The sequence below is a fragment of the Triticum aestivum genome, chromosome 5A, assembly GCF_018294505.1.
Source record: "Triticum aestivum cultivar Chinese Spring chromosome 5A, IWGSC CS RefSeq v2.1, whole genome shotgun sequence".
NCBI lineage: Eukaryota > Viridiplantae > Streptophyta > Magnoliopsida > Poales > Poaceae > Triticum > Triticum aestivum.
In genome coordinates this window covers 540,668,665-540,695,969 of record NC_057806.1, presented here as the reverse complement: position 1 = coordinate 540,695,969, position 27,305 = coordinate 540,668,665, and the positions used below count along the sequence as shown (strand labels likewise).

Below are 27,305 nucleotides of genomic sequence, written 5' to 3'. Positions count from 1 at the left end.
GGAAGTTGATTTTGCAAGAGGCACACGATTCACCATATTCAATTCATCCAGGAAATACCAAGATGTATCTGGATTTGAAGGATATTTTCTGGTGGACCGGAATGAAGAAGGATATAGCGGAGTATGTAGCCGTTTGTGATGTATGTCAGAGAGTAAAGGCAGAGCATCAGAAGCCAGCAGGATTGTTACAACCATTGCCGATACCCGAATGGAAGTGGGATAAGCTAGGCATGGATTTTATCACGGGATTGCCCAGGACTCGTTCAGGCTATGACTCAATTTGGGTTGTAGTTGATCGATTGACGAAAGTAGCTCATTTCATCCCAGTAAAGACCACTTACACCAGTGCTAAGTTGGCAAAGATATACATGACCAGGATCGTATGTCTGCATGGAGTTCCAAGGAGTATCGTATCAGATAGAGGAACCCAGTTTACCTCAAAGTTCTGGAAGCAGTTGCATGAAACTTTGGGTACCAGGCTAGAATTCAGCACAGCTTTTCATCCACAGACAGATGGACAGACCGAGAGGGTAAATCAGATTTTGGAGGATATGCTGAGAGCTTGTGCGCTAGATTATGGATCTAGTTGGGACGACAATTTGCCATATGCAGAGTTCTCTTACAACAACAGTTACCAAACCAGTTTAAAGATGGCCCCTTTCGAAGCCTTGTACGGAAGGAGGTGCAGGACACCGTTGTCATGGGACGAAGTGGGAGACCGTCAGTTGTTTGGTCCTGACTTGATTAAAGAGTCTGAACAGAAGGTGAAGTTGATTCGCGATAGGCTCAAGGTAGCCCAGTCCAGACAGAAGAGTTATGCGGATTCTAAACGCAAGGAGACAATTTACGAAGTTAGAGATAGAGCTTATCTTCGAGTATCCCCACTTCGGGGAACAAAGCGTTTTGGAGTCAAAGGGAAGTTAGCACCACGATTTGTAGGACCATATCGAGTATTGGAACGTATGGGGGAAGTAGCCTACAAGTTGGAATTGCCCGAAGGATTATCAGGAGTTCATGATGTGTTCCACGTTTCTCAGCTGAAGAAATGTCACGTTGAGAGATACAGTGCCTTTGGAAACTATTCAGTTGGATAACGATTTGACCTACGAGGAGAAGCCTGTTAAGATCCTCGAGTTTGCCAACCGAGTTACTCGCAGCAAGGTTATCAAGTTTTGCAAAGTCCAGTGGAGCCACCACTCAGAGGATGAAGCCACCTGGGAGCGGGAGGAAGATTTGTTCAAGGACCACCCTCACCTATTTCCTAGCCAACCCGAATCTCGAGGGCGAGATTCATCTTAAGGGGGGTAGGTTTGTAACATCCCAAATTTTCAATTTGGAATGTTATACATTAGATCATCAATGCATATCATATTTCTTTTGCATTTTGGTTGATCCTAGAAATTCTACGCAACTCAATGACCTATGGAGAGAGTTGGGGATTTCGATATTTTCATATTTGAGTTCTCTCAAATTTTGAGAATAGGATCATTTGATTTTATTTATTTTATCATCAAATATTTCTATTACAAAAATATGAGAGAGGGAATAAAATGAATTTCCCAAAATAAAGAAATATTGAGAATTTAATAATAAAATCAAATAGGATTTTTATTTCGGAGTTTTTCGGTGTTTTATTTGAATTAGGAAAAAATACATTTTTTTCAAAATTTCATTTAGGTCCCAAATAAATGTTCACTTTGTCGAGCTTGATTTTAGAAGCCCGGGAAAATTTATTTCGGGAAATTTGGAGTCCGTTTAGTATTTTTTTTCTTCTGCGCGTAATGTTTTAAAAAACGCGCCGCGCGCCAACTGGGCCAAGGCCCAACCGACGGCCCACTCCCCGCCGCCTGCCGTCTCCTTCCAGGAGACGAGCGCGCCGCCGCCGCCGAGTCCGGCTCGGACACGCCGCCCCCGCCGCCTTGCCCCCTCTCCAAGGCAGCACCCCCCTTCTCTTAAATACCGAGCCGCCTCGCCGCCCCTCACCTCACCCTGCCCCACCGCCCGCCAGCCGCAGCCGCCCCGCCGCCTGTGCTGCTGCTGCCGCCGCCGCCGCTGCCACTGCTGCGTCACTGCCGCTGCCGAGCCGCCCCGCATAGCCGCCGCCGCCGCCGGAGCCCCGCCCCGCCCGCCGGAGGTATAGCCGCCGCCGTTCGCCGTTCGTTTTTTTAAAGAAACCGCCTCAGTTTTTTTTCGAAACCCTAGATCGGTTTATTTCTCTGGTTTACTTAATTAGTGAACGTTCGCCGATTCGTTCGTTTTGACGAACGCGTTCATCGTTTAGTTTCAGATAACGAACGTTCGTTCATTAATCTGTTCTTCGTTTTTCTTTTCTCGGATTAAATCCGCGATTTTTCTGATCATGATTTCTGATCCGATTTTCGTTTTAGTTTAACTTTTCGCTCGTTTATCGGAATCAGGCGATTCAAGCGCCTAGGGATTCGTCTCGAAACCCTCTATCCGTTTAACCAACCTAAACAAGATTTTGCTACTGTAAAAATTGCTCTAGATCCAGATTACTAGAACGAAGTTGTTTTCTTTCGCCGTTTGATTTTCGTTGTTTCGTTTGATTTGATTCTTTTGCCAACCGGAGTTCTTAAGTTGAACCTTCTGGTTAGATCTCTTATTTGAGTTTTACCTGTGCATTAGATGAGTACTTATTGTATGCTCGTTTGTTTGTTTGCGATAGAATATCCGGAGTGCGCCGCCTGTTACTTCGAATCGCTAGGTTTCCCGGATCATCAGCAAGGCAAGTAACACTTCGATCATACCTTCTCTACTACCCAGTTTTATTGCATTAGATCAATCCACACACATTGCATGATTAGGATCTAATTAAATTGTGGGATGGGAAGTAGATGAGGTAGTACCTATTACCAGTTTATTTTCAAACCTTTGGGAGTTACTTCTACGTTTGCTTATCATGCCATGCTATGCTAGTAGACGTGGATTGGGTGAGTGAAATCCATTGACAGATGTGAGATTGTTAATTAATGGTTTATCTAAGGTGGCAACTTAAACACACATCTGGGTGGATTGAGGCACCTGGGTATTCCAGGACTTGCCTGTTTTCTTTTGGACCGCCACCCAGGCTCAAAGGGATCATAAGACTATTCATACTAGAAACTTCCGTGTGCAGCCACAAGCTATTATGGGCTCTAGCATAGTTGACTAAGTTGTGCGAACTCTTACAGTGGTAGACTAGCAGATGTAGGGGATGTAGGTGGTACGGTCTACCCGATCGTAAGGTGCTAGCGCTTCTGAAAGACTATGTCTCGGTCATCCGTCTTCTCAAACACCCTGTAGTGCGAGAAACCAAACGGAGGCGATCGAGTCTTGTGGGGAAAAGTGCGCAAACCTCTGCAGAGTGTAACAAACTAATCATGATTAGCCGTGTCCCCGGTTATGGACATCTTGAGTATCTAGTACTTGGATTATCATGTGAATCTCAACATGTTACTCTAAATTAATTTTGTTGGGTTATGTTTAATGATGATGCTTAATTGGGATTGAGAATGCTGTCAACCATTCTCAATGTTTAACAACTACCATGATAGTTAAATAAATTTTATTCCTTTGAAGTAGGGAAAAATTGGCTTTACGCAAAAACTGTAACCATAGAGCTTTCCACCAGCCAAATATGCATATAGTATAGCTGTTGCATTCCATTACTCTCTATGTGTTACCTTGCCAGCATGTTCCATGTGCTGACCCGTTTTCGGGCTGCAACGTTAATGTTGCAGACTTTTTAGACGACGACTAAGGAGTTTTAGGTCGTGGTTCTATACTCAATGATGTCGTTGGAGTTGATGGACTCACTTATCTTCCAAGCCTTCCGTTGTTATCGTTATTAGATGGCCATAAGCCATATTTATTGTAATAAGTTCTCTTCTGAGACACTCGATGTAATAAGTGTGTGATTGCTACTCTGCTATAAATCCTCCGAGTACTATGTGGTGTCAGCATTACTGATCTAGGGATGACACCGGAGCACAAAGATTAAACTGTTTGAGGTCTGGTCGCTACACATGTGTTGTCATTTGATGAACGGGATCACATCATTAGAGAATGATGTGATGGACTAGACCCATCCATTATCTTAGCACTATGATCATTTAGTTTATTGCTATTGCTTTCTTCATGACTTATACATGTTCCTATGACTATGAGATTATGCAACTTCCGAATACCGAAGGAACACTTAGTGTGCTATCAAACGTCACAACGTAACTGGGTGATTATAAAGATGCTCTACAGGTGTCTCTGATGGTGTTTGTTGAGTCGGCATAGATCGAGATTAGGATTCACTTCGATTGTCGGAGAGGTATCTCTGGGCCCTCTCGGTAATGCACATCACTATAAGCCTTGCAAGCAATGTGACTAATGAGTTAGTTGCAGGATGATTCATTACGGAACGAGTAAAGAGACTTGCCGGTGACAAGATTGAACTAGGTATGATGACACCGACGATCGAATCTCGGGCAAGTAACGTACCGATGACAATGGGAACAACGTATGCTGTTGTGCGGTTTGACCGATAAAGATCTTCGTAGAATATGTAGGAACCAATATGAGCATCCAGGTTCCGCTATTGGTTATTGACCGAAGATGTGTCTCAGTCATGTCTACATAGTTCTCGAACCCGTAGGGTCTGCACGCTTAATGTTCGATGACGATATGTATTATGAGTTATGTGATTTGATGTACCGAAGGTTGTTCGGAGTCCCGGATGAGATCAAAGACATGACAAGGAGTCTCGAAGTGGTCGAGATATAAAGATTCATATAATGGAAGGCTACATTCGGACACCGGAATGGTTCGGGTCGTTTCAGAGTACCGGGGATTACCGGAACCCCCCGGAAAGTTATTGGGCCTCATGGGCCTAATGGTGGAAGAGAGGAGGCAGGCCAAGGTGTGGCACGCCCCCCCCCCCTAGCCCAAACCGAATTGGACTAGGGTTAGCTGGGTCGCCCCCTTCCTTCTCTTCTTCCTCTCCTTCCATCTTCTCCTACTAGGACTAGGAAAGGGGGAGACCTACTCCTACTAGGAGTAGGATTCCCCCCTTTGGGTGCGCCCCTTGTGGCCGACCCTCCTCCTCCTCCCCTCCTTTATATACGGGGGAAGGGGGCACCCCATAGACACACAAGTTGATCTTTAGCCGTGTGCGGTGCCCCCCTCCACAGTTTTACACCTCGGTCATATTGTCGTAGTGCTTAGGCGAAGCCCCGTGTCGGTAACTTAATCATCACCGTCGACACGCCGTCGTGCTGACGGAACTCACCCTCGGCCTCAGCTGGATCAAGAGTACGAGGGACGTCACCGAGCTGAATGTGTGCAAATCGCGGAGGTGCCGTGCGTTCGGTACTTGATCGGTTGGATCGCGAAGATGTCTGACTACATCAACCGCGTTACTAAACGCTTCCGCTTTCGGTCTATGAGGGTACATAGACACACTCCCCTCTCTCATTGCTATGCATCTCCTAGATAGATCTTGCGTGATCGTAGGAATTTTTTTGAAATACTGCATTCCCCAACAATTATGGCCTTTGCAGATCTCGCCCAAAGAGTGATACACATCATCTTGGATCCAAGTACACACTTTGTATGCTTTATTGGAGAGTCGCGAATATGCACTCTTTCTTCTAAATGTATGTTTAGGGTTTACCGACGAGAAATACAAAATAACATTTAGTTTGTGAAAGCATCATCATTCTCTGGTCCACCTCATCGTCAACCTCATCCATGTAAAGCGAAGCGATTGGTTTATCTTTAATCCCCGGGACTTAAATAAAGAATATCATTCTTTTTTTTCCATCGAAAGGGGTATTTCATCCAACCCTACATACACTTTCCCCCTCTATGTCTACCTGTTTTAACTTTTTCCTTCTGGTTTTTATCTATTTTTTCTTGAAAACTATCTTAACAACCCACCTTTGATTGACTTACCAAATAAAATGATGCTTACTTTGGTAAGCCAATAACTTATTAACAAATAAGTGATTTCTATTTAGATAGGTAAATAACATACCTGATTTTCTAAACATTTACTTACACAACCACACTAATATGAGCATGTAAATTACGGGATAAGATACTAGAATATTTATATATCTTCTTGCAACACACACGCATTTATCTAGTGATAAAATATATACGGTGAGAGATAAGACTCCCCTCGTATTTTGCTTGCGACTTACCCCTTCGCCTCTCCTCCAAGCTAACTGCAGCTAGGGTTTATGACCCCCGTCTGCGGCACCGCCAACCTGCTTCGTCTCGTGTGGCCTTAGGGATAGGGTCATGTGGGAGGGCTCCATTTTATACGTTTCTTTGTTTTGCTAGGTTTTGTGTCCTACTCAGGGAAACGAGACGACAACGGCTCCTTGAAGGTAGAATAAGGTTCTTCTCGTCTAGCCCCCATCCCGGCGATCCATCTAGCATCGTTGAAGGTCGTGTGAAGGTGTGTCTCTGGCTGATCTCGCAGGATTCAGTCGGTGGTTATTTTTGGTGGATCCGCTCGGATCCAGTCTTCGTTTGTCCACATCAATGTGTTTTCAGGTTGGACCCTTTTGATCTATGCTTCTCTTCATCGGCGGCGGTTGTTGTTCTGGTGCGCTGGTCCTACGAGGCCTTAGCATGATGACTTCCCTGACTGTCGTCTACAATAAGTTTTGCCGGCTCCGACGAGGGAGAGGCGATGACGGCGACGCGCCTTCTGCTCACTTCAGTGGTGGTCTACGAATATGGATGTAATATTTATTCTTCTGGGTATTCGTTGCACTGCCATGATTGATGATAAATACAATGGAAGTTTTTTAAAAAATACGGTGAGAGAGAGGAGGCAAATTGCATATATATGGTGGGAAGAATGAGTCGGCAAGAAGATGTGCAGCACGTTTTTCATATGAGAAATTCGTCATGCCCACTAAAGGTATATTGGTTCAAACAATCAAAATATAAACAAATGAAATTTTCATCGCTGATCGACCAACCGACCCCACTTTCAGCGAGACTCGAAGCCGCCATCTCGCGTGCCCGCATCTCCACCAACCAACCCGCGCACGTAAGGTCCTGAACCCATCCACCAACCCAGCATCCATCTCCGCCATCCAATCCCTCCATCCGACGGTGCGGATCGACCCCCAAACTCTTCGCGGGCTCCCACCCCCACCTACCCCACCCCGCCCGCCTCAAATCCCCGCCACATCGGGAGTTACCGGACACAACCACCGCCGCCGCCGCCGCCGCCGCCGTCTCGCGACCAAACGACCCCCATGGCGGCCGCCGCCTCCTCCCTGCTTGCCGCCGCTGCATCCTCCAGTTCCCGAGCAGCCATCTCCGTCCGCCGCCCCCGCGCAGCTTCTGCCGCGGCCGCGGCCGCCGCCTCCATCCCCTCGTCCTCTCGCACATCCTTCACCCCGCTCCGCGCCTCCCCCGCGAGGGCCCTCCGGAGCCGCGTCGTCTCCAGCGCCGCTCCCGCGATGGAGCCGGCGGCGGTGTCAAGAGTCTCCACTGTGGTCGACGTCGACCTCGGCGACCGGAGCTACCCGATCTACATCGGCCCCGGCCTCCTCGATGAGCCCGACCTGCTGCAGAGGTACTCGAATTCAGCAGGGTTTTAGCTCGAGTGGCTGCTCCGTTTGCCCGTTTGGCGGCCCTGATATCTAATCCGCGCAGGCATGTGATCGGGAAGAGGGTTCTGGTGGTGACCAACACTACCGTCGCGCCGCTCTACTTGGAGAAGGTGACCTGGGCGCTCACGCACCAAAACCCTAATGTGTCCGTCGAGAGCGTGATCCTGCCCGACGGCGAGAAGTACAAGGACATGGTGCGTGTGGGATTCAGCGTTTACTCGTGCTTCAGTTTGTTTCATCATCTGGATGTTGTTAACTTGTTGGGATTTGCAGGACACACTGATGAAGGTTTTCGACAAGGCGGTGGAGTCCCGGCTGGACCGTAGATGCACATTCGTTGCGCTAGGTGGCGGTGTCATTGGGGACATGTGTGGGTTTGCAGCTGCTGCATTCCTCCGTGGTGTCAATTTCATACAAATACCCACAACTCTGATGGCCCAGGTTCTAAGCTTGATTTGAATTTAGTAGGGGTTTTAAGACATTTGATTTGGTGCTAATGTGGGTCTGGATGAATTGCTTTAGGTGGATTCTTCTGTTGGAGGGAAGACTGGGATTAACCATCCACTGGGAAAGAACTTAATTGGCGCATTCTACCAGCCGCAGTGTGTACTCATTGACACAGAGACACTGAATACATTGCCTGACAGAGAGCTGGCTTCAGGTGTCGCTGAGGTGGTGAAGTATGGTCTCATAAGAGATGCACCCTTCTTTGAGTGGCAAGAAAAGAATATGGCAGCAATCTTAGCGAGGTACTGAGCAAGTTTAAAAATTGATATTAGGTGTTAGTACCACCAATTTTACTTTGATATGACGAGATATTTGAGAGGTAAAGACGTGCAATTTCATTACATATGTGGTTGCTTTAGTGCGCTACCCATTCAGGTTTAAGAGTTGTGGATTCTTTGTAGATGTGCAGTCTAATCTTGTTTGGTTTTTTTAGCTCATATCAGTATAACTGGTTAAGTTTCCTCTTCCATTCCTGTTATTGAAATATTTTGGAGATATATGTTGTCAACACTGTCATTTCTTGGTGTATGTCAGCCTTAGGCCCTGAACATAAATGCTTTTGTTTAATTATTTGGTGGTCTGCTGTTTGATCATGATGTTGATGTTTCCTGTTGAGTGCCGCCTTTGCATCGAATAGAAGTTCTCATCTCCCTGGTTGTTTGAATCATGATCTGTTTTTTGTTTACATTTGTCAAAATGCTTAATTGTTAAGTACAGTAGTCATATGAATAGCACGAATTAATTCAGATATTTTTTTTTATTTTCTGAATTGCATTGTCTGAAATTCCATACTGCTTAGTTTGACAGAACAGAGCGACAAAACATACCATGTTCCACAGCTATAAATGTTATTTGATGTACATGTCATTCTTAACTCTCCATGGCTTGCTTTGCTGTCCTGTTCTCATGGGTGGATTTACATAGAGCCATATAACCATTCCATTCTTCTACTATTCATGCTACTGCTGACCTTTATTTGTTGAAATAACGGAATAGCTTTCTCTCATTACTATTTTGCATGCATTGGTGATGTCTTAATTCAAATTGTATGTTTGTAGAGAACCAAGTGCCCTGACCTACGCTATAAAGAGATCATGTGAAAACAAAGCTGAAGTTGTTGCTCAGGATGAGAAGGAAAGTGGTCTTCGAGCAACACTAAACCTGGGTCATACATTTGGTCATGTACGTGATATCTCCGACCATTGTTGTTTCTTATGTTAATTTTATCTGTCTTGCATTATGATGGTTCATGTAAACATAATTGGATGAGTTGCCAATGCAGTAAGAAGTTTGCTTTATTTTTGTTGCTACTACCTACTCCCTCCGTTCGGAATTACTTGTCTCGAAAATGGATTGTATCTAGATGTATTTTAGTTCTAGATACATCCATTTCCGAGACAAGTAATTCCGAACGGAGGGAGTACTTGGTTGAAGCATTTGATGGGAATGACTCATGTACTCATTTTTGTTGCTTGCTAAAATAAAAAATAAACCAAAAAAGAATAGTATTTGTTTGCTTTAAGTGGTCAAATACTTTTCATTGTGATCTGTAACTCATTTTTTTGTTGAGTTGGGGTAGCATTATCCTTTTATCTAGAAAAATTGGTATAAACCTGTAGTGAATAACATCTGAAACAAAGTTGTGCTTATTGATGATATTTTTTATGCTAGTTTACTACAGTATCTTCTTTGTCTATATGACTATATGGTACGTTGACTCTCCAGACAAAAATTATAATTTTCTTAGTTCATGCTATATTTGTGGTATGGGGCATTTGTTTTTGAAAACTGAAATCCTGAATTTATTTTTAAGATGCACCATCCCACCAGCTATTACATGTCTTAACTATTTGGGTACCCCTGTACCAGGAACTAAGCAACCTGAACTGACCAAACTTTTTTGGAATTTAATGGCATCCTTCTGTTGTGTGAAGCATCCATGTTACTCACTGATCATTATGTTTCATTTAATTGCCAGGCTATAGAAACAGGGCTTGGCTATGGAGAATGGCTCCACGGGGAGGCTGTTGCTGCTGGAACGGTAAGACCACCTGAACATTTGATACCACCTCTTAATCATGATTTTCTCTTGTTTCCTTACTGGCGTCTTCTGTTTCCGGGATGGCACTACCATAGGTTATGGCAGCTGACATGTCTTACCGCCTGGGCTGGATAGACGAGTCCATCAAGAAACGGACATTTGACATACTAGATCAAGCCAAGCTTCCCGTGACATCACCAAAGGGCATGACGGTAGAGAAGTTCAGAAACATCATGGCGGTAAGTACCTTAAATATCGGCAGAAGCAGGCTGATATGCTTGGACATCTCATGCATTTCTCTTTTTAATATTGAAGTCCAATCTTACTGATTGATCCCTCGCATGGCGCATCAGGTCGACAAGAAGGTCGCGGACGGATTGTTGAGGCTCATCCTTCTGAAAGGACCTCTGGGAGGCTGCGTTTTCACCGGCGAGTACGACAGGAAAGCCCTGGACGAAACCCTCCGCGCTTTCTGCGACAACTGATCGTTGTCAAGCTGGAGCTCCAGCATTTCTGTATACTAGTAGGCTGTAATATCATATCAGAGAGAGAGAGAGAGAGAGTGCATTGTGTGCTACCTTTATTTTTTCATTTCGTTTTGGTGAGAATAATGGAATGCGGTAAGGGGTTGGTTCCAGGTCGTAGTACTACCAATTCATTGTAGGGCATCATGCCTCAGTAATCGTGAATCTTGATCAGTCATTTTGAGAAACACAATTCGGAACGAGATCCTCTGACGTAGGAAGTTCTACTGCCGAGGGATGTCGTTCACGCTACACCGTTCATCAGGCATCCAACGATACTCACAGGAACTACAGCCTGCGCCAGCTTTCTCGCTCGGCGGTGAAGAGCAGCCGCTGCTCCATCAGGGCGCGAGCAGCGTAGCCGTGGAGCGGCAGAGCCAGCCGTTGCCCCGTCCATGGCATGACGATGCCTATCCGTCGAGGCGGTGGAGTCAGCCGCGGCCGCGTACAGGGTGCAACGCCCCCGGTGCCGTCGAGACCGTTGAGCCGCGGACCAAGCATCGTCGATGCCGCCGATTCTTCTCGGAGGGTTTCTCTGCTGCTTGCCTCGCGTTGCATTGGTTTGCTGCTTGCTTTGCCTTGCTGTGTCTTCAGTTTCAGTTGTGCAGAAACTGTAATTTTAGTTGTGCAGACAGCAGAGAAGCAGCAACAACAGAGAAACAGCAACAATGGAGAAGCAGCAACAGTAGGAGAAATGCCAGATTGAGCTTTGTAACTGATGTGAACTGGTTGTACACTTCAGTGAATAGTGTGACTGAATGTTGTATCCAGATTGTAATCATGTAATATGAGAGTGGAGTTGAGTGAATTTGAGTGTGATTATTGTTACAAAATATTGAATGTGAATCACTGACGTTCTTTGTACCGTAACTATTGTACTGTTGGGATCTAAGACTGTCAATTTGAGAGCATAATACTGGTGCTGTTAATTAAAGAGGATAGCACGTGTTGACAATTTGAGAGCATGTCCTTCCAGGATTACAAAGTCATAATGCTTGCTTTGGTTGCCGAATGTACAATGAGCATGCATACATAAATTGGAGTATTATCTTTGAAATGCATGGCAAAAGGGATTGAGATACATAAATTGGAGTATTATATCTCAGAACCTAGAACTGAACTGAATGGCCAAAAGGGATTGAGCAACTGTAACCTAGAACTGAACTGAATGCCCAAATCTGCCAAAACCATGCTTGCTTGTGCTCTAATTCAAGTACAGAGCACATGATTGCCCAAAAACAGTAGTGCTTCACCACGACTCAGTAAATAGATCATCTGTGATTGGTCCCTGGAAATTATATGTAAGTAAGTTGTTATTGAAATACAAAGTCATATTCGGACGAATAGTACTCGAAAAAGATTTCTATAAGAGAATAAGCAAAGAGTAGCGGTAATTGGGATAAGAATAAAATCAAGTAAAATCAGTGTACTTGAGATAAGAAAAATACTTGTTAGAATTGGAATCATGGTGCACTGTATCAGCCTCTTCTCTTTTTGTTGCATCTTCCATTAGAAGAAGGAATGCTTGATCAGAGTTCAGCAGGTTGCTTTTTTCATCAGAAAAAGGGATGCCTGATCCGAGTTCAGCAGGCTACTTCTTCGATGAGAAAAAAAGGGAAATTTGATCAAGTTCTAAAGCAATCTGATGGTAAAAGTTTAATCAATTCCAGTGTTTTATTCACGCAGGCTACTTCTTCCATCACAAAGGACTAGGAGCGGAGCAGTCGTCCCTGCTGAGCGCCGGGGACCTCCTTCCCATCAATTTTGGCGCCGTTTCTGTGGCCTCTCGCGCCTTTTTCCCTCGCTTCCTTCGCCTCTCGTTCCCAGAATTCACACTTCATTGTCTCCCTTGCGCCGCTGCTGCTCCTCTGCCGACGAGAGTTTTTGTTTTCGTTTTACCTGAGCAATAATAAACCTGCAAAGCCATGGCTGTTTTGTGACTCGTGTACTGTGTACGGGACAGCTTAGTTTCTCTAAACAAGTGTTAGATGGTGGCTGCACATGGCGTATCTTTGAGGGCATATTCCGCTGTCGCGTGCTATCAGGGTTCAGATTCGGAGTTGCTGCAGTGCAGCGCCATTGTTCGATCTGGAGGAGATATCATGTGCCGTAAACAAGGGAAAGGAATCTCCCCCACCCGCAAAAAAAAAAAAGGAAAGGAATCTCCCGGTGCAGTGTACTCGGGGGACACGATTGGTGGCCTGGCGTCCAAATAATGCGTCAGTTTTACCCGGATCCCGTGAGTCGAGCTGTTCCTTCTCGAGTTCATACGAAATCTGGACGTAATTCCTGCGTTGCAACACACGCACACGAACTGAACGCGTATAAACTTCTGACGCATCACGAATGAAGATCGTAACAGAGGTACACAACACAAGCACACAAGGAACTAAAAGGAAATCATCATTAGAAGTGGTAACACTGCATCAGTACATTGTTGTTACAGCTCGGGGGAGCAGCCTCGTCAGGATTCCGTCTCGGGCGCGGTAAAAAAAAACTACCCACGATCCATGAACGGGCTACATCCATCCGCAGCTCCCTCGCCTTGCCATCCCACAGTAGAGCAGCGGTGGCTAGAGCCGGAGCAGGCGGCGGAGCTCGTCGGTGGCGCCGACGTCCACGCCCCCGCCAGCGCCAGCCACCTGCACGGCGCACGGGGTCGGCGCCTTCTTCCGGCCGGCGCCGGCGGCCAGCAGCAGCGACGTCGGCATCGGGACGCTGCTCGGCGGCGGCGACACCGAGTACATCGAGTACATCGAGTCCATGGACGTCCACGCCGACATAGGCGCCGCCGCGACCACGATGGGCGCCGACGCCGCCCCGCTCGCCGGCTTCCTGGGGCTCTTGCTGGCGCGCAGGTCGGCCGGCTGGCCTGCCCGCTGCTGCGGCGAGGCCTGGAGGTGCGGCGGCAGGGGCAGGAGCGGCGGCTGCGGGAACGGCCTGCAGGCCATCATCAGAGAAGGCGACGCTGCGGGGGAGGAGCTGCTGCTCAGGGATTTCAAACCACACTCCATCTGTGAGTCGGTCTTTCCAAATCTGGTGCCGAAACAAGCGGCTGATCTGAGCAGAGTCGGCTGATTATTCCGAGTAAACGTTGAGAACTGAACTAGGAATGCAAAGGAAATCAAAGCTCCAACCAACAAAAACAGGCGGAGAGATGTACTAGAATGTATGTGTGTATCAAAAGCAAAAGAAAATGGAGAAGCTTGCTTGCTTGCTCGGATGCAGATCTAGATCGACTAAAAACAGATCGAGATGCGCGGGAGCAGGTAGCAGCCCTGGCAAGCTAGCTAAACTTGAACAGAAAAGAGAAAGAAAGGCTGAAAGGTGAGCCGGAGAAGAAAGAAAAGACGAGCAGAGCTGATGAGCCAAGGAAGGGAAGAAGACGAGTAGAGGTGAGGTATCCGTTGTGGCCGTGGCCCGGTGCCCCTGCCATTATATAGAGCCGCGGCGGCAGCGAGCGGTCGGCCGGTACGGTACCACCCGCTCCCCTCCTCTCCTCCCAACGGACACTTGTGGTGGTGGTGGGGGTGGACCGGTGGGTGGGAGCGCGTACGTGGTACGTTAACGTACCGTGCCCCGTGCTCGCCGTGCTCGCTCGCGCGCAGCTTCCGTCGCCTTTCCTCGGCTCGCTCGGGCGGCGAGCGGAGACCGGGCGGGCAGGGACGCACCTGCCTTTGGGTCATTGACACGTGGACCAGTCATCTGTTGGGCCCACATGTCATAGACATAAAGGTAGGTGCCTTAAGGCACCAAAGCATCGTCCGGGCGGGCAGAATGATTTGTTTTCCGTTGGGGGACGCGCCGCATATGGGAGGTCGCGTGCGCTGCCGACAAGGCAAGGGGGACTACTGGGGGGAGATTCGCGAGCGATCGGCCCGATGCGTGCGGGGCGGGGCTGGCCGCCGGCCGCGGGATCGTGGAAAGTCGTCCCCTGCTCTGCTACTATACCGTGCGCGGTGCCTCGCCGGCCATTCACGGCTCCGTGCCGACGGGGGGCGTGCGTGCGTACGTTGCGTGGGTTGGGCCCTGGCAAACCCTGGTCGTTCGGCACGCACGGCGTGTGCGGCGGCGCACCCCTGCATGCCACTGGGTTGCCGCATGCGCGCGCCACCACCGCGGATACCTCACCGGCTGCTCACGCCTCCGCGCGCCGTGCGTGATGGTTCGGAGGGGTGCTTGCTTCGCTTGTATGGACGATGGAGGCGGAGCTGGTGATGGTCGTGTTTTTCCATGGAGGTGTGGCGGGACTACTGCTGGGCTGGGTGTGATGGTCGTCTTGCCCGTGCGTACGTGACGGCAGGTGTCCATTTGTTTGTGTTTTGGCTGGACGATCGCCTGCCTCGGCTCCGGCGTCCTCGATGCCTTTCACTCTAGTTCTGATTCAAGATTCAGGACGATGGATGTGCCAAACTAGCCCAAGAATTGAACCACGTAGACGTAGACGTAGCTAGCCTCTTCTCTCTAAGGGTCTCTTTGATTCAAAGAATTTTCATAGGATCTTTGAAGGATTAGAATCCGTAGAAAATTTTTCTATATTGATCGTTTGATTCGTAGGATTGAATTCTGTAGGATTTTTTTCTAAGGATTCATTTGTACTTATTTCACAGGAATTCTAGCATCCACTCAAACCTCTTGAAAGAAATCCTTTGTTTTTTCCTTGACACAATCAAACAAACTTAAATCCTATAGGGATTCAATGGACATGCCATTTCAATCCTGCGTTTTTCCTATTCCTGTGTTTTTGCAATCCTATGAAACAAAGAGGCCCTAAATTTGTTTGGATTGGATTGCTCTCGGTCAAGCATCACTGTACATGTACAGCCTGCACTGGACAGGGGACGTGTAAAATGTGGTTTGGAGAATCGACTGTACAGAGATAGATCCTGGCCGTGTACCCCGCAAATCCTGTGGACACCCTTAACATCAAAATTCGAAAATTATTGCTGAAATTAGAACGATCATAGGTTGTGTTGACGATTCACCTTACATTTACTGCAGTTCTGCTTAAAACATACTTGTACGTTCTTGTGCAATGAGAATGTGAATGTCCTGCCAGAGGAGCCAAAGCAGCACCACGATCATTCTCTCCTCCCACAAAAAAAGACACTGAATATCAGTTATGTAGCGATGAGACTGAAAGCTGATCGTCCAGCAATGCATCTAGTCTAAGATCTCGATTCAAATCATACACCACATCCAGGGTAAGGGACGTTGCAAATGGGGTCATGAGGCTATCCACGCTTTGCCAATTTCCTCACTGATGGCAGCATGGATAGTTCCCTACTACGGAGGAGGCACTGTAAAAGTGTAAATACCATCGGAAGTCCATTTCCAGGTGATGAAACATATTCACTCATGACCTCAAGGATTTTTTTTCAACCGGGCAGAGGTTTTATTTGAAAATGTAGGAGGATACTCAGCTGCCCATAAGAAAGAAATTCTACCAACCAAACAAGCTCTATATACTAGCATATGAAAGAGGAAATCGTATGAATGAAATCCAACAAAAAAATTTTGAGTTACATGCCCTTACCAATGCGAGTAGTTCAGAACACAGAGAGGCATTTTTCTTTCGGTGACATACTGAACGACATGAAGAGGGGATAGCTTGCTTGCATTCACAAAAAATTCAGACTGACCAGCAAGTAGCAATAAGAAGCGCAACTCCAGTGCCTCGGCGACATCTATACAGTTACAATGATGTTGATGTCTGGTACACATAGAATAGATACACTGAGTCCTAATAAGTGACTCGGTACCTGAATTACCATAAGGTGTGTAGTATGATACTATAAGCACTCTAATTATTACAGTAATTACTAGCACCCGCAACATGAATGTGGACCAAGAATGTTGTCCATGAATCTGAAGAGGGACTGTCGCAGTCCAACTTCACCTGCCATCCGGATGCATGATCTGCGAGAAGACGGCGCTCGGCGTCAGCCCGTCCGAGTCCATGCTCGCGATGCTCCGTCCCGTCATGCTCATCGTGGTCGTGCTCGTCGTGGTCGTGCTTGCGTCCATCGACGGCTCGTCCGACTGCAGTCTGGTCATGACGAGGGGCGACGCGCCCGACGACGACAGCGTCCCCTCCGTGAGGCTGCCGGTGTCCTCCTCGCTCTCCTGCAGCTGGAGCGCGAACTCGAGGTTCCAGAGGACGTCGCCCATGGACGGCCTGTCGACGCTGCGGTCGGCCACGCATTTCTCCGCGGTGTCCGTGAACTTGAGGAAGCACTGGGGCGCGATCTTCCCCTGGAGCACCGGGTCGATGACCTGGCCGAGCACGCCCTGCTTCTGGCAGCGCAGCGCCCAGTCGGCGAGGCTGATCTGCTCCTTGGGCAGCGAGGGGCTCAGCGCCGGGCGCGCGCAGAGCACCTCGAACAACACGACGCCGAAGGAGTAGACGTCGGACTTCTCCGAGAGCTGCTGCCGCCGGAAGTACTCCGGGTCCAGGTACCCGAAGCTGCCCTTGACGACGGTGCTGACGTGGGTGGCGTCCATGTTGGGCCCCGTCTTGGACAGCCCGAAGTCGGACACCTTGGCGACCCACTTGTCGTCCAGCAGGATGTTGGTGGTCTTGACGTCGCGGTGGATGATGGTGTGCTTCACGCCGGTGTGCAGGTAGTAGAGCCCCCGGGCGGCGCCGATGCAGATCTCCAGCCGCTGCTTCCACGACAGCGGCGGGTTCTTGGTGTTGTACAGGTGCTCCCGGAGCGTGCCGTGGGCCATGTAGTCGTACACCAGGATCATCTCGCTCTTGTCCTCGCAGTAGCCGATGAGGGACACGAGGTGGCGGTGCCGGAGCTTGGACAGCATCTCGATCTCCGTCTGGAACTCATGGACGCCCTGCTCCGACATCGGGTTGCACCGCTTGATCGCCACCTTGGTGCCGCTGTCGATCTCCCCGAGGTACACGTTCCCGAACCCACCTTTGCCGAGCAGGAAGGCCTGGTCGAAGTTCTTGGTGGCGGTCTGAAGCTCGGCGAAAGTGAAGTGGCGGCAGAGGTTGGATGGCAGTGTCGACCCGGTGGTGGCCGTGTTTCCCGACATAGCTGATCGTGATCCGCTGTACTCGGTGAGAGGAGTCCAGTGACCATCTTCAGATTTACCACCAGGATCCTTGGATATCTTCTTCTTCTTCTTGCTCTTGTTCTTTCGTTTGCAGATGATGCAAATGCCAAAACATGTGACCAGCAGCACTACGAAACCACCAACAGCTCCACCTATGATAGCCGCGACAGATTTCACTTTGCCAGATGCCGCGCCGGGACTGGCATCAGCTGGCTTTTGTGGAAGTGGAGGATTGAGCCCGGCAAGATTGTTCGATGCTCCGTAATTCTGTAGCTTGAAGATCTCAAGACCATTCAGTATTGCATCAAAATACTCTGGTCTACTTGAAAGATCAGGGTGAAGTGCAATCCACATGTCCACCTGGCCGGAGCCAGCAGTCAGGATAACATAGTCTGTGTATGTTGTTCTACCGATTCCGCCGCTCCAGACGATGACATCCATTTGCTCCTGCGCTGTCTGGTTGTTGATGTAGATGAAGAAGGACCTCTGATTCTGCTTTGTAATAGGATACTGAATCTCACAGAAATGGAACCTCAGGAGGTAACTGAACCCCGCATCAACCGGTAAAATCCATGTAAGGTTGTAGTTCAGGTTGATCGGTGCAGTTGGCCCCATCGACCGAGCTGTACCATAGACATCAACTGGCGCCGTGTAATTCGGCACTTTGGATGTATAGGTGATAGTCAAATTGTCATCCTTGGAGAAGGTCACCCCAGAGCCACCAAATATGTAGGGGGCATCATTGGCCCATGAGCGGTAGAAGCCCGAGTCACCTTTCGGGGAAATGGCTTGGCCCCCGACATTGAGCCGGTACATAGTCTGGACGGCCATGGCAGAGTCGAATGTGAATGGAGATGTGTTATCACCGACATATCTTGTGTCAGGTGCTGTGAAGATGTCAGGAGTGGAAACAATCTCAATGCCGTTCACAAACGCGTAAGAACCATTGTGATGTGCTGATGGGGCAAAGGTGAGGTCCAAGGAGCTGCCTGAAGAAACATTCACCGAGAACTCGCGCACAAGGTAGGCAGAACTGATCGCCTGAACTGTTTGCGAAGCATTGAAATCATTTAAGAGGACAAGATTCGGTGTCGTGACACTGAAGAAGGCATCTGCGACGGCGTAGTTTGGATAAGCAACCGGATAGAAGTAGAGGCGTAAGAACACGCGGCCTGGGGTGACAGAGAAGGAATAGGTGTAGTTTGAAGCGAAGATGCGCGCGGTCATAAAAGGGACGGTGGAGGGGAGTGAAGGGTCTTGGTTTGGAGCAGTGGCTGTAACTCCTTTCAGTGATGGCGCGAACTTGGAGCCGGTGTCTCCGTCCCAAGTACGACCATTATCATCGTCTTCTTGGACTGATGCTCCGCAGTTTATGAGGATGAGGCCGGTGGAGTTGTTATCAGCCGCCATGGCCAGCGACAAGAGAGCTAACAGTGTGAGGCATGTGAGGGTAGCTGGTAGGGCTGGAAAAGCCATTTTGGAATTTGCGGCGGTTGGTGCACCGGAATCAAAGAATTGGGGACTCCATCGGATCAACTTGCTACAGGATGTTTGCATACTGCAAGAACATTGTGATTTTCTTCATCGGTTTGGGGGTATGGATTTCAGACAATTGTTCAGTGAAGAAGGCACGCGTAGAAAGCCACAGAACCTGCAAAAAAAGGAGGTTGACAATTCAGTAAACTGAATGAATGAATCATGGCAACTTGTTGAAAAACAGGCAATCGATGCAAGGCAGAACATCGACGTGTGCGAGTAAGAGAATACTAAGTAATTGCAATCAGACTGAAGTTCGTGGTATCGCCAAAAAAAAGGAGGATACTGCAGGAAAAGAGATTAATAGGAATAGGCTGTTCAATAATTCTGCTCTCGTGTATTCTTAGTTTCTTTTGCAAGTAAGAAAAGAAATTTTAGATAATTTAGCTATCCTAAGGGGAGATGCAGCGGCATGTTACTATAGCACCGGCATACATACATAGAAAGTTAAGACAAGAAAACATCATGGAAGAGGTAGCTAGTAGTACATACTCGCTCCGTTTCAAAATAGATAACTCAATTTTTTTACTAACTTTAGTATAAAGTTAATACAAAGTTGAGTCATCTATTTTGAAACGGAACGAGTATTTGTGAATGGAAGAATCACGCGAATAATTAGAAGAGAAGCATAGAGCAGCAGTCCTGACTCCTGAAACATGGATGATTCTGCATCTAGAAAAGAAACCGGTGGACAACAGACCTTCTGCTGCTGTTGCTAGTCTGGAGCTCACATATACTCTTTTTCTTTTGAAACCAAAAGAGGAAAGAGTACCCAAATGGCTGCCAATCACCCGGCCGTGGATCGGCGACGAAAGAAGTAAACAACGATGAGGGAACGAAGCCCTTGATTTGCCGAATTTGGCGCCAAAACTACCCGTCAAGCACAATAATGGAAGCAGAGAGCACATCCAATCCAACCGAATGAAGAAGACGAACGAGGAGGAGGAGGAAGAGGAGGAGGCATGGTTACCTGAGCAGGAAGGAATGAGGGCTGAGCTCGCTCGTGTGGGAACTGGGAGTAGAGATCGGAGCCGCGGGGGAGGTGAAGAAGGCCCCGGCGGCGGTTCACGCCGCGTTTGGTGGGCAAAAGTGGCGAGAAATGGAGCACGCGCTCGCTCAGTGCTTGCTTTTCGGGGGGATTGTTCGCGTGGTACTCGGGTACGTTACCACTAAATATTGTACTCGTACTACTGGTTTTTTTTTTTGAACGTACTACTGGGGTTTTACATACAAGTGCCTCTACTCCTGCAAATTCTATTAAGAGGTTCTTTAAGTTTGAAACATCAAAATCGCTATTGTTATTGGTCTAATTGATTGATTTTTGATGATGAAAGTACACTCCGTTTCTTTCCCGATCCTACTCTTGCAGGCTCTATCCAATAATTTCGTGTTGCACGCTATTAGTGCACGGGAGCAAATTCCCCAGACCAGTGACTATCACCTTCGTTCTGATTTACTAGTTTCCTTGTATTTTGGGTCATTCTGATCATGATTTTAAATAATAAAATATAAAGTATACGTAGCAAAATAATAGAAGTGGAAACTACATTCAAATACGAATCTAACAATAACAATATAATTCTTGGTAACATGCATTAATATTTGCTAGTCAAACATTAACCTGAAATGCAACGGGGACTAATAAACCCAGACGGAGGTATCAGTTGTTGGTTCTAAGTCAATCCCTCTCTGGCGAGGGGTGTTTTGTTGAGTTACTGGTTCTGGGGGCTCGCCATCTTGTACAATGTTCGACATTTGCACCTGACGGATACGTAACTCTTCCCCTCTCTTTATGTCATCGGTCATTCGATTGAAACTTTGTCACCTGAACAACATGGCATACTAAAACTCCCTAACCGATTTGGACAAAAGGGAAGAAACATTTCCGGAGTTGTTTCAACAAGAGCATATTAGCACGTTGTATATTAATCATGATACTCTAGCCCCAGCCATAAATCACTGGACCTGGAACGTGCACCGGCCCTTTCGGTGGTTTCCTCTTCCACCCTAGCAAGAAGTGATCTTCAGTGTGCCACATCGTAACTTCCTCGTTGCTTGTAGGTTGCCGCAACCCTCCTCCGGCGGTCTTGAGCACGCCCCCCCCCCCTCCGGGTAGGTGCTTGTTGTCCATTGCTTTGACCCTTTTGGCGATGGTGTACAATAAAGTGGCGTGTCACTGAGGTGGCGATGGCATCTGCCTGACAAATAATTCCTTCTCGAGCCTTCTCGTCACGACAGTGTTGTTTGTGATAACATCGTTGTTCCGCGGGGGTATATATATAGATATCCCTTTTTTGTTTACTCTAGACGCGAGGTTGTGATTTGCACGGTTTGTCGTAGCGGGGCGTCTTCCTTGCACGATTGGGGTCCTCCAGCCTCATCTTCATCAACTCGGTGCGCCTTCCGATGCCGGTGTGAAGTACGCGAGACTTTTTGAGGCCGTGCTCTTGGATCCACGACTCTTTCAATTTGGACGCCTTGTTCTCCGGTGTGATGATTTGGCATTGGAGTGACTTGCGGCGGCGTGTCATCGATCCGTTTCAACAAGGGAATAAGAAGACAGTAGGCCTTCATGAACTTTAATAGATTTGCACTATCTATTGGTTTAATATAATAGATAGATTTGTATTTTTTTGAACTTTATTAAATAAAAATATAGATTTGAAAAAGAACCTGCACACGTGTTGTCCGTGGGACGAAGTAGTAGTTTCACGAAAGCATAGGGTTGTTTTACGCTATGTGGCCGCCCAAGTGGAGCGGAGCAGCCTGTGGCCAGTCAAGCGGTCAACAGAAAGCGACGGCCACGATTATGGCGGGCCCGCCCTCCTGAGACTAGCGCCATGTCATTATTATCCAGGTTCCCCTTTTTTTTTGCAACTATTATTATTATCCAGGTTCCTTCCGGATCGTCACTGGGTAGGGAAGGGAAGCAGCTTGGGCGTGGTTCAATGGCGAGTCGCGGTCGAGCTCCCGTGTGGAGCATGCAACCCATGGAAAAGACCGGCAGACTTGGTAAACTAGTCGTTAAACGTGAGACGCCGAGGGGGCTAGAGGTAGAGGTAGACCTCCGCCGGTCAATGGCTGGCTGTGGCTGGGCCCCCGGATAGATAGGTGCGGTACGGTGCTGTAGCTCTCGCCGTTGGCCCCTGTTTTGGCGCCGAGGGCACGGCGGCCGCGCGAGGTCTTCCGTGGACTTTCAACGGAGAAAAGGAAGGTGCGGAATTGCAGTATAATACTCCCTCAGGTCCTTTTTAGTTTGCATATAAATTTTGTCTGAAGTCAAATCTCGTAAAATTTGACCAATTTTATAGAGAAAAAAAATACCAACATTCACAGTGTAAAATCAATATCAGTAAATGCGTCATGACTTAAAGTTTCATCTTCTATAACTTTTAACATGGTAGATGATGATATTTTTTCTTATAAGTATGGTCAAACTTTGTAAAGTTTGACTTTAGACAAATTTTTATATGCAGAATAAAAATGATCGAAGGAAGTACTATACGTGTACGTAGCAGGAAAAACATTCCCGGAAGATCCTTGACGGCGAATCCATCCGTGTGGTCACGAGGCAGCTGGAGAGCTCGCTGGGTACTTGCTACCTCTGATCTAGACTTGACTACATCCAAGGCCTATCGCTGCACCGGGACACACACGAGCTTTCTCAAACTTGAGCTATCACACTTGCGAGGCTCAGGCTACGATCGACTTTTGGTTAGATAAAATCGAGATTTATTTGTGTTCAAGTGACAAAAAAGATAAAAGAAAGTTATTGTTTTCCATGGTTGGATAAAATTAGTGGCTACAGTTCATTTTATAACCTGTGTCCTTGTTTTTTTTCCGGGGAACAACCGGGAGGGCTTTTGGTAAGAGTGTATGGTGATTTCGCTGGTACTTATTTTTCATTTCGGTTGGAAAATGTAGACCAATTTCGTCTGTACCCTCCTAATCAAGACAAAGAAGAATTCAAAGTCTTAAAAGGACTTTTAAACCCACAAGGGACCTTGCTCGGTCAAAAAAGGAAAAGTTCATTTCCAATTAACTAAGGAATGTCATTGGTCCACTTCCAATCAATCAGCAAGGGCATTTTCAAAGCGAACCTTCAAACAGCCCGCAACCGGGCGGACTATGCGGTCCAGACGCCCTTAGCCATCCAACTCGGGGTTGTATTGATCCGCGACCGGTCTGGACGCGCTTTTTCCCACAATCTCGAAACAAACTTTTTTTAGGGAGGGGGGGGGGGCTTTGCGGGAGTCCAGACAACAATCATATAGGACTCCGACACCCCTAGTCCACCCATAACCCCTCCCAGACCCCGCGCCTCCATCCTCTGATCTTTCTCTACATCCATTTTCTCTCTTGCCTTCGCCGCTACTCCATCATCCCAGCCGCCCTGACACACCCTTGCCAGAAAACGAGACTCCTTCACCTCCATCGCTACACCAGGGCGCCATGCTGCCTATCCTATGTGTTCCATGCCTCTCCTCTGTTCGTTGCACAGGTGCCATCCGCCCCTATGGTACCCCTGTGCTTAATTTTTTTGTCCCTTCTTCTATGAAGCAATGGATTTGGATATGGAGTACATATTCAATAAATACTAATTTTATACTTAAAAAATATTAACCAAGCATTGAAAATGTTAAATATTTATAAAAAAATGTTGACCATATATTCAATTTTTTGATCTTTTATTTGAACAACGTGAAACTTGCATTATAAAATATATTAGATATATACCAAAAATGTGTGTAAAAAATAGTGGAAACCGAGAGAAAACAAAAAAAAAAGATAAAAAACAAGAAAGACAGAAACAAAACCGACGAAAAATCGGTGAAAACGCAAAAAAAATGAAGGAAGAAACAAAAGAAAGACATCATATACAAAGAAAACCGGAAACCTGAAGAAAACAGTGAAAATTCACGAGGGCACAAAGAAAACCAAGAAAATAAAAAAGAAAACAAGAAAAATCGGAGAAAACTAGTGCAAAAAAGAAAAGGAAAACAAAGAAACAAGAAAAACTGAAGGAAACGATAAAGAAACAAAAAAACAAAAAAAGGGAAAAGAAAAAACCTAGTTAAAAACAAGAAAACAAAATTAAGAAAATCGAGTAGGGTACTAGCGATGGATTGACTGAGAGAGTGAGGAAAGGAAAATGGGCGGCCTGATTCATACGCGATAGCAAAATTTCTTCAGGCGAGAGCAGCTATCGTCTCGGTATAAGCGAGACATAGCTCTCGTGGGTGTGCGATTCCTACATATATTAGGGCTCGCCTAATGGTGCTAAGTACCATACCGGCACATTGTTGTGCATCCCAGTGTTTGCCCGCACGCTGTCGCTTTGTTTTTCAATGTTTTTCAGTTTTATTGTGTTTCTTTCATTTTTTATCCATTTGCTTCCTTTTTTGTATTTTATTTTTCCTTTTATTGTTTTCCTTGCATTTTCTTTACTCCTTTCGTCGGTTTTCACCGATTTTCTCAGGTTTTCTTCAGGTTTTCCTCCTTTTTTCATCACATGCTTACATTTTTCATACGCACAGTACGTTTGTTTGTAAATATTGAAAACAATTACACGCATTTAACATTTTCCAAATAGATGATGCATATTTTTTTTCTAATAGATGTTTTTATGTCCACTTTTTTAATAGACGATGTACCTATTTTTTAATATATAAAACATTGTTTTAGAAATGCTTCACATTTTTAATACATGTTTAGCATTTCTGTACAAGAATATTTTTATAGATTATTTTTAATACATGTCAAACATTTTCCAAAAGCACATTGGAACCATTTTTAATGATAAAAACAATTTTACTGTACTATGCAAAAATTTGCTTACATTGCAGACACAGTTTTTTTAAAAATGTCCCAAACATGTTTTGGAAACTTGTGAACAATTTGTGCAGTGTAACGTACATTTCTTTATTGTTGGAATCGTCTTTTTAATGCCAGGTACATATTTTTGACAACATATAAACTTTCTTCATACACACAATAAACATTTCATACACATTATTGACATTTTCACATTTGTACATTTATCGTATGCATCAAAAACATTTTTAATACATGTTTAATATTTTTCAAATGCAATATATATATATATATATATATATATATATATATATATATATATATATATATATATATATATATATATATATATATATATATATATATATATAGGGACGCTAAACCAAGCCTGAGCGCAAATTGCTTATTCTGCGCTCCGGCCACGACGCGCGGTCGATGTCCCGCTAAACAAGCCAACTTGCGCATGCTTAGTGCAGTTGCCTCCCACTTGACCGTAAAATAGGAGTAAAATATAGTAAAAATATTAATCACTTTACTACAGCCACACTTCTAATTTGATGGTAACAATGGTAATCCACGTATGTGTTTTTACGTTGGCCACATGCATTCACGGAAAAAAATGCCCACGTGCAATTGTTTACTATGCCTATCTTAATTAGGGACGATCTGTGGTAATCCAAAGTGGTCACTCTAGTAATTCATTCATGTTGTGTTCACTTTTGAGTGGATGGTAACACCAAATGGTAGTTCTAGTAAATCGCTTATTTTCTTGGAGCAGCATGGTCTTCTATAACTCTCTTAAGTCCATTTTAACTTATACAGTAATTTTCAATGGTAATTCTAGTAATTTATCCGTTCATCCCAAGCAATGTAGCCTTATCTACCCAAGTTGTGTCCACTTTTAGTAGTGTGGTAACACCCTGTGGCAGTTCTAGTAATCAATTAAATCCACCCTTACGTCCCCTCCTGTATTAGTGGGTGGTAAAAGAACTTATCAGTTTTACTACTGAATACTAAATGTGTTACCATCAAAGTATCAACGCCAACTAACTCCATCCGTGTACATCTCCTCTATGTAGTGGTGTGGTAAAAGAATCCATTGGGTTTACTACTGGACATTAAGTGGATTACCATCAAATCACAACACAGAAAGTAGTAAAAGAGTCTATCACCTTTACTATAAAACATGGGGTGTGTTACTATCAAATCTCATGTTGATTTTGAGTCACCTGCAAAAAAAAAGATTTTGAGTCGTAAAACGTTTTATCACTTTGCAGGTTGACCAAGCAAAAAAAATTAGACTGGAGCATTACTATGTGTCTTAGAATTTTACGAGCACACACAAGAAAGAAAAATGGTTAGTATTTTGCCGGGCGTAGGGTGATGTGTGACTGACGGTAACACAACTAATTATGTTATATTTTCTGCATTTTTTACCATGACTAATAGGATGGCCTTGCGAGGCGGAGGAGTTGCCCATGACATCTAGTAACCGATTAAATTGCATTACTTTTTCTACAACTGGTTTTACCATCATTAGCAAACACTTGATCAACCGAGCGACACACACAATGAACGTAGCGGCCGGAGCGCATGATTAGGATTTTGCGCGCTCGCGCATAATAGCGCTACCGTATATATATATATATATATATATATATATATATATATATATATATATATATATATGTATATGAAACAATTTTTTATTTAACACTATCTTAAATTTCGTTTCCTTATTTAACACTGGAAAACTTTTTTTTCCTATCTGACAACGAGTCTAAAATTTTATGCCCTTTATAACACTTTCGTCCATTTTAAGCCTAAATGATACTTGAAAAAACTCTTTTGCCCCTCATATGATATATGTGTGTGTGAGGCAGTAGCATACGCACAACATCAATGGGGCAAATAGCGCACACACACGCATCAGCAGTAGCAAACATGCAGCAGCACATACGCACACGCACACACACTGTAGCATGCAGGCACGCAGCAATGCAGCATCACACGTGCACAGCAGCACCCACGCAGCAGCAGCACACAAACACGCACGTACGCGCGATAGCCGGTACACAATACCCGAACAAGTATTTCATTGATCCCATTGTAAGAGCACATAGAGCTAGCTTGCTTGCCTGGGTACTGTGGGTATTTAAATATGTATATGTCCACGCAGCA

General features: G+C 46.0%; 2 protein-coding genes across 3 annotated transcripts; one reads left to right on the top strand and one right to left on the bottom strand.

The window, feature by feature from the left end:
* Positions 1-7,193: 7,193 nt before the first annotated feature.
* On the top strand, positions 7,194-10,903 carry LOC123104614 (3-dehydroquinate synthase, chloroplastic). The gene is made up of 8 exons (XM_044526492.1): positions 7,194-7,591; positions 7,672-7,822; positions 7,902-8,069; positions 8,151-8,377; positions 9,194-9,317; positions 10,114-10,176; positions 10,272-10,415; positions 10,530-10,903. Exons 1-8 carry the CDS (start codon positions 7,269-7,271, stop codon positions 10,659-10,661), a joined length of 1,332 nt encoding a protein of 443 aa, XP_044382427.1. The 5' UTR covers positions 7,194-7,268; the 3' UTR covers positions 10,662-10,903.
* A 5,446-nt stretch (positions 10,904-16,349) lies between these two features.
* On the bottom strand, positions 16,350-20,458 carry LOC123104613 (receptor-like protein kinase FERONIA). Of its 2 annotated transcripts, none has more exons than XM_044526490.1 (2): positions 20,281-20,458; positions 16,350-19,425 (listed from the first exon to the last, which is right to left on the bottom strand). In XM_044526490.1, the coding sequence occupies exon 2, from the start codon at positions 19,329-19,331 to the stop codon at positions 16,596-16,598; it is 2,736 nt and encodes a 911-aa protein (XP_044382425.1). In that variant the 5' UTR covers positions 19,332-19,425; positions 20,281-20,458; the 3' UTR covers positions 16,350-16,595. The 2 variants fall into 2 exon arrangements, with proteins under 2 accessions (XP_044382425.1, XP_044382426.1); XM_044526491.1 differs by lacking the exon at positions 20,281-20,458 and adding an exon at positions 20,011-20,256.
* Positions 20,459-27,305: the final 6,847 nt, after the last annotated feature.

Excerpts from the sequence above, each read along its gene's own strand:
- LOC123104613 (XM_044526490.1), bottom strand. The coding sequence starts at position 19,331 with ATGCAAACATCCTGTAGCAAGTTGATCCGATGGAGTCCCCAATTCTTT.
- LOC123104614 (XM_044526492.1), top strand. The coding sequence starts at position 7,269 with ATGGCGGCCGCCGCCTCCTCCCTGCTTGCCGCCGCTGCATCCTCCAGT. Across the intron at positions 7,592-7,671 it reads GAGCCCGACCTGCTGCAGAG|GCATGTGATCGGGAAGAGGG; the intron begins GTACTCGAATTC and ends TAATCCGCGCAG. Across the intron at positions 9,318-10,113 it reads TGGGTCATACATTTGGTCAT|GCTATAGAAACAGGGCTTGG; the intron begins GTACGTGATATC and ends TTTAATTGCCAG.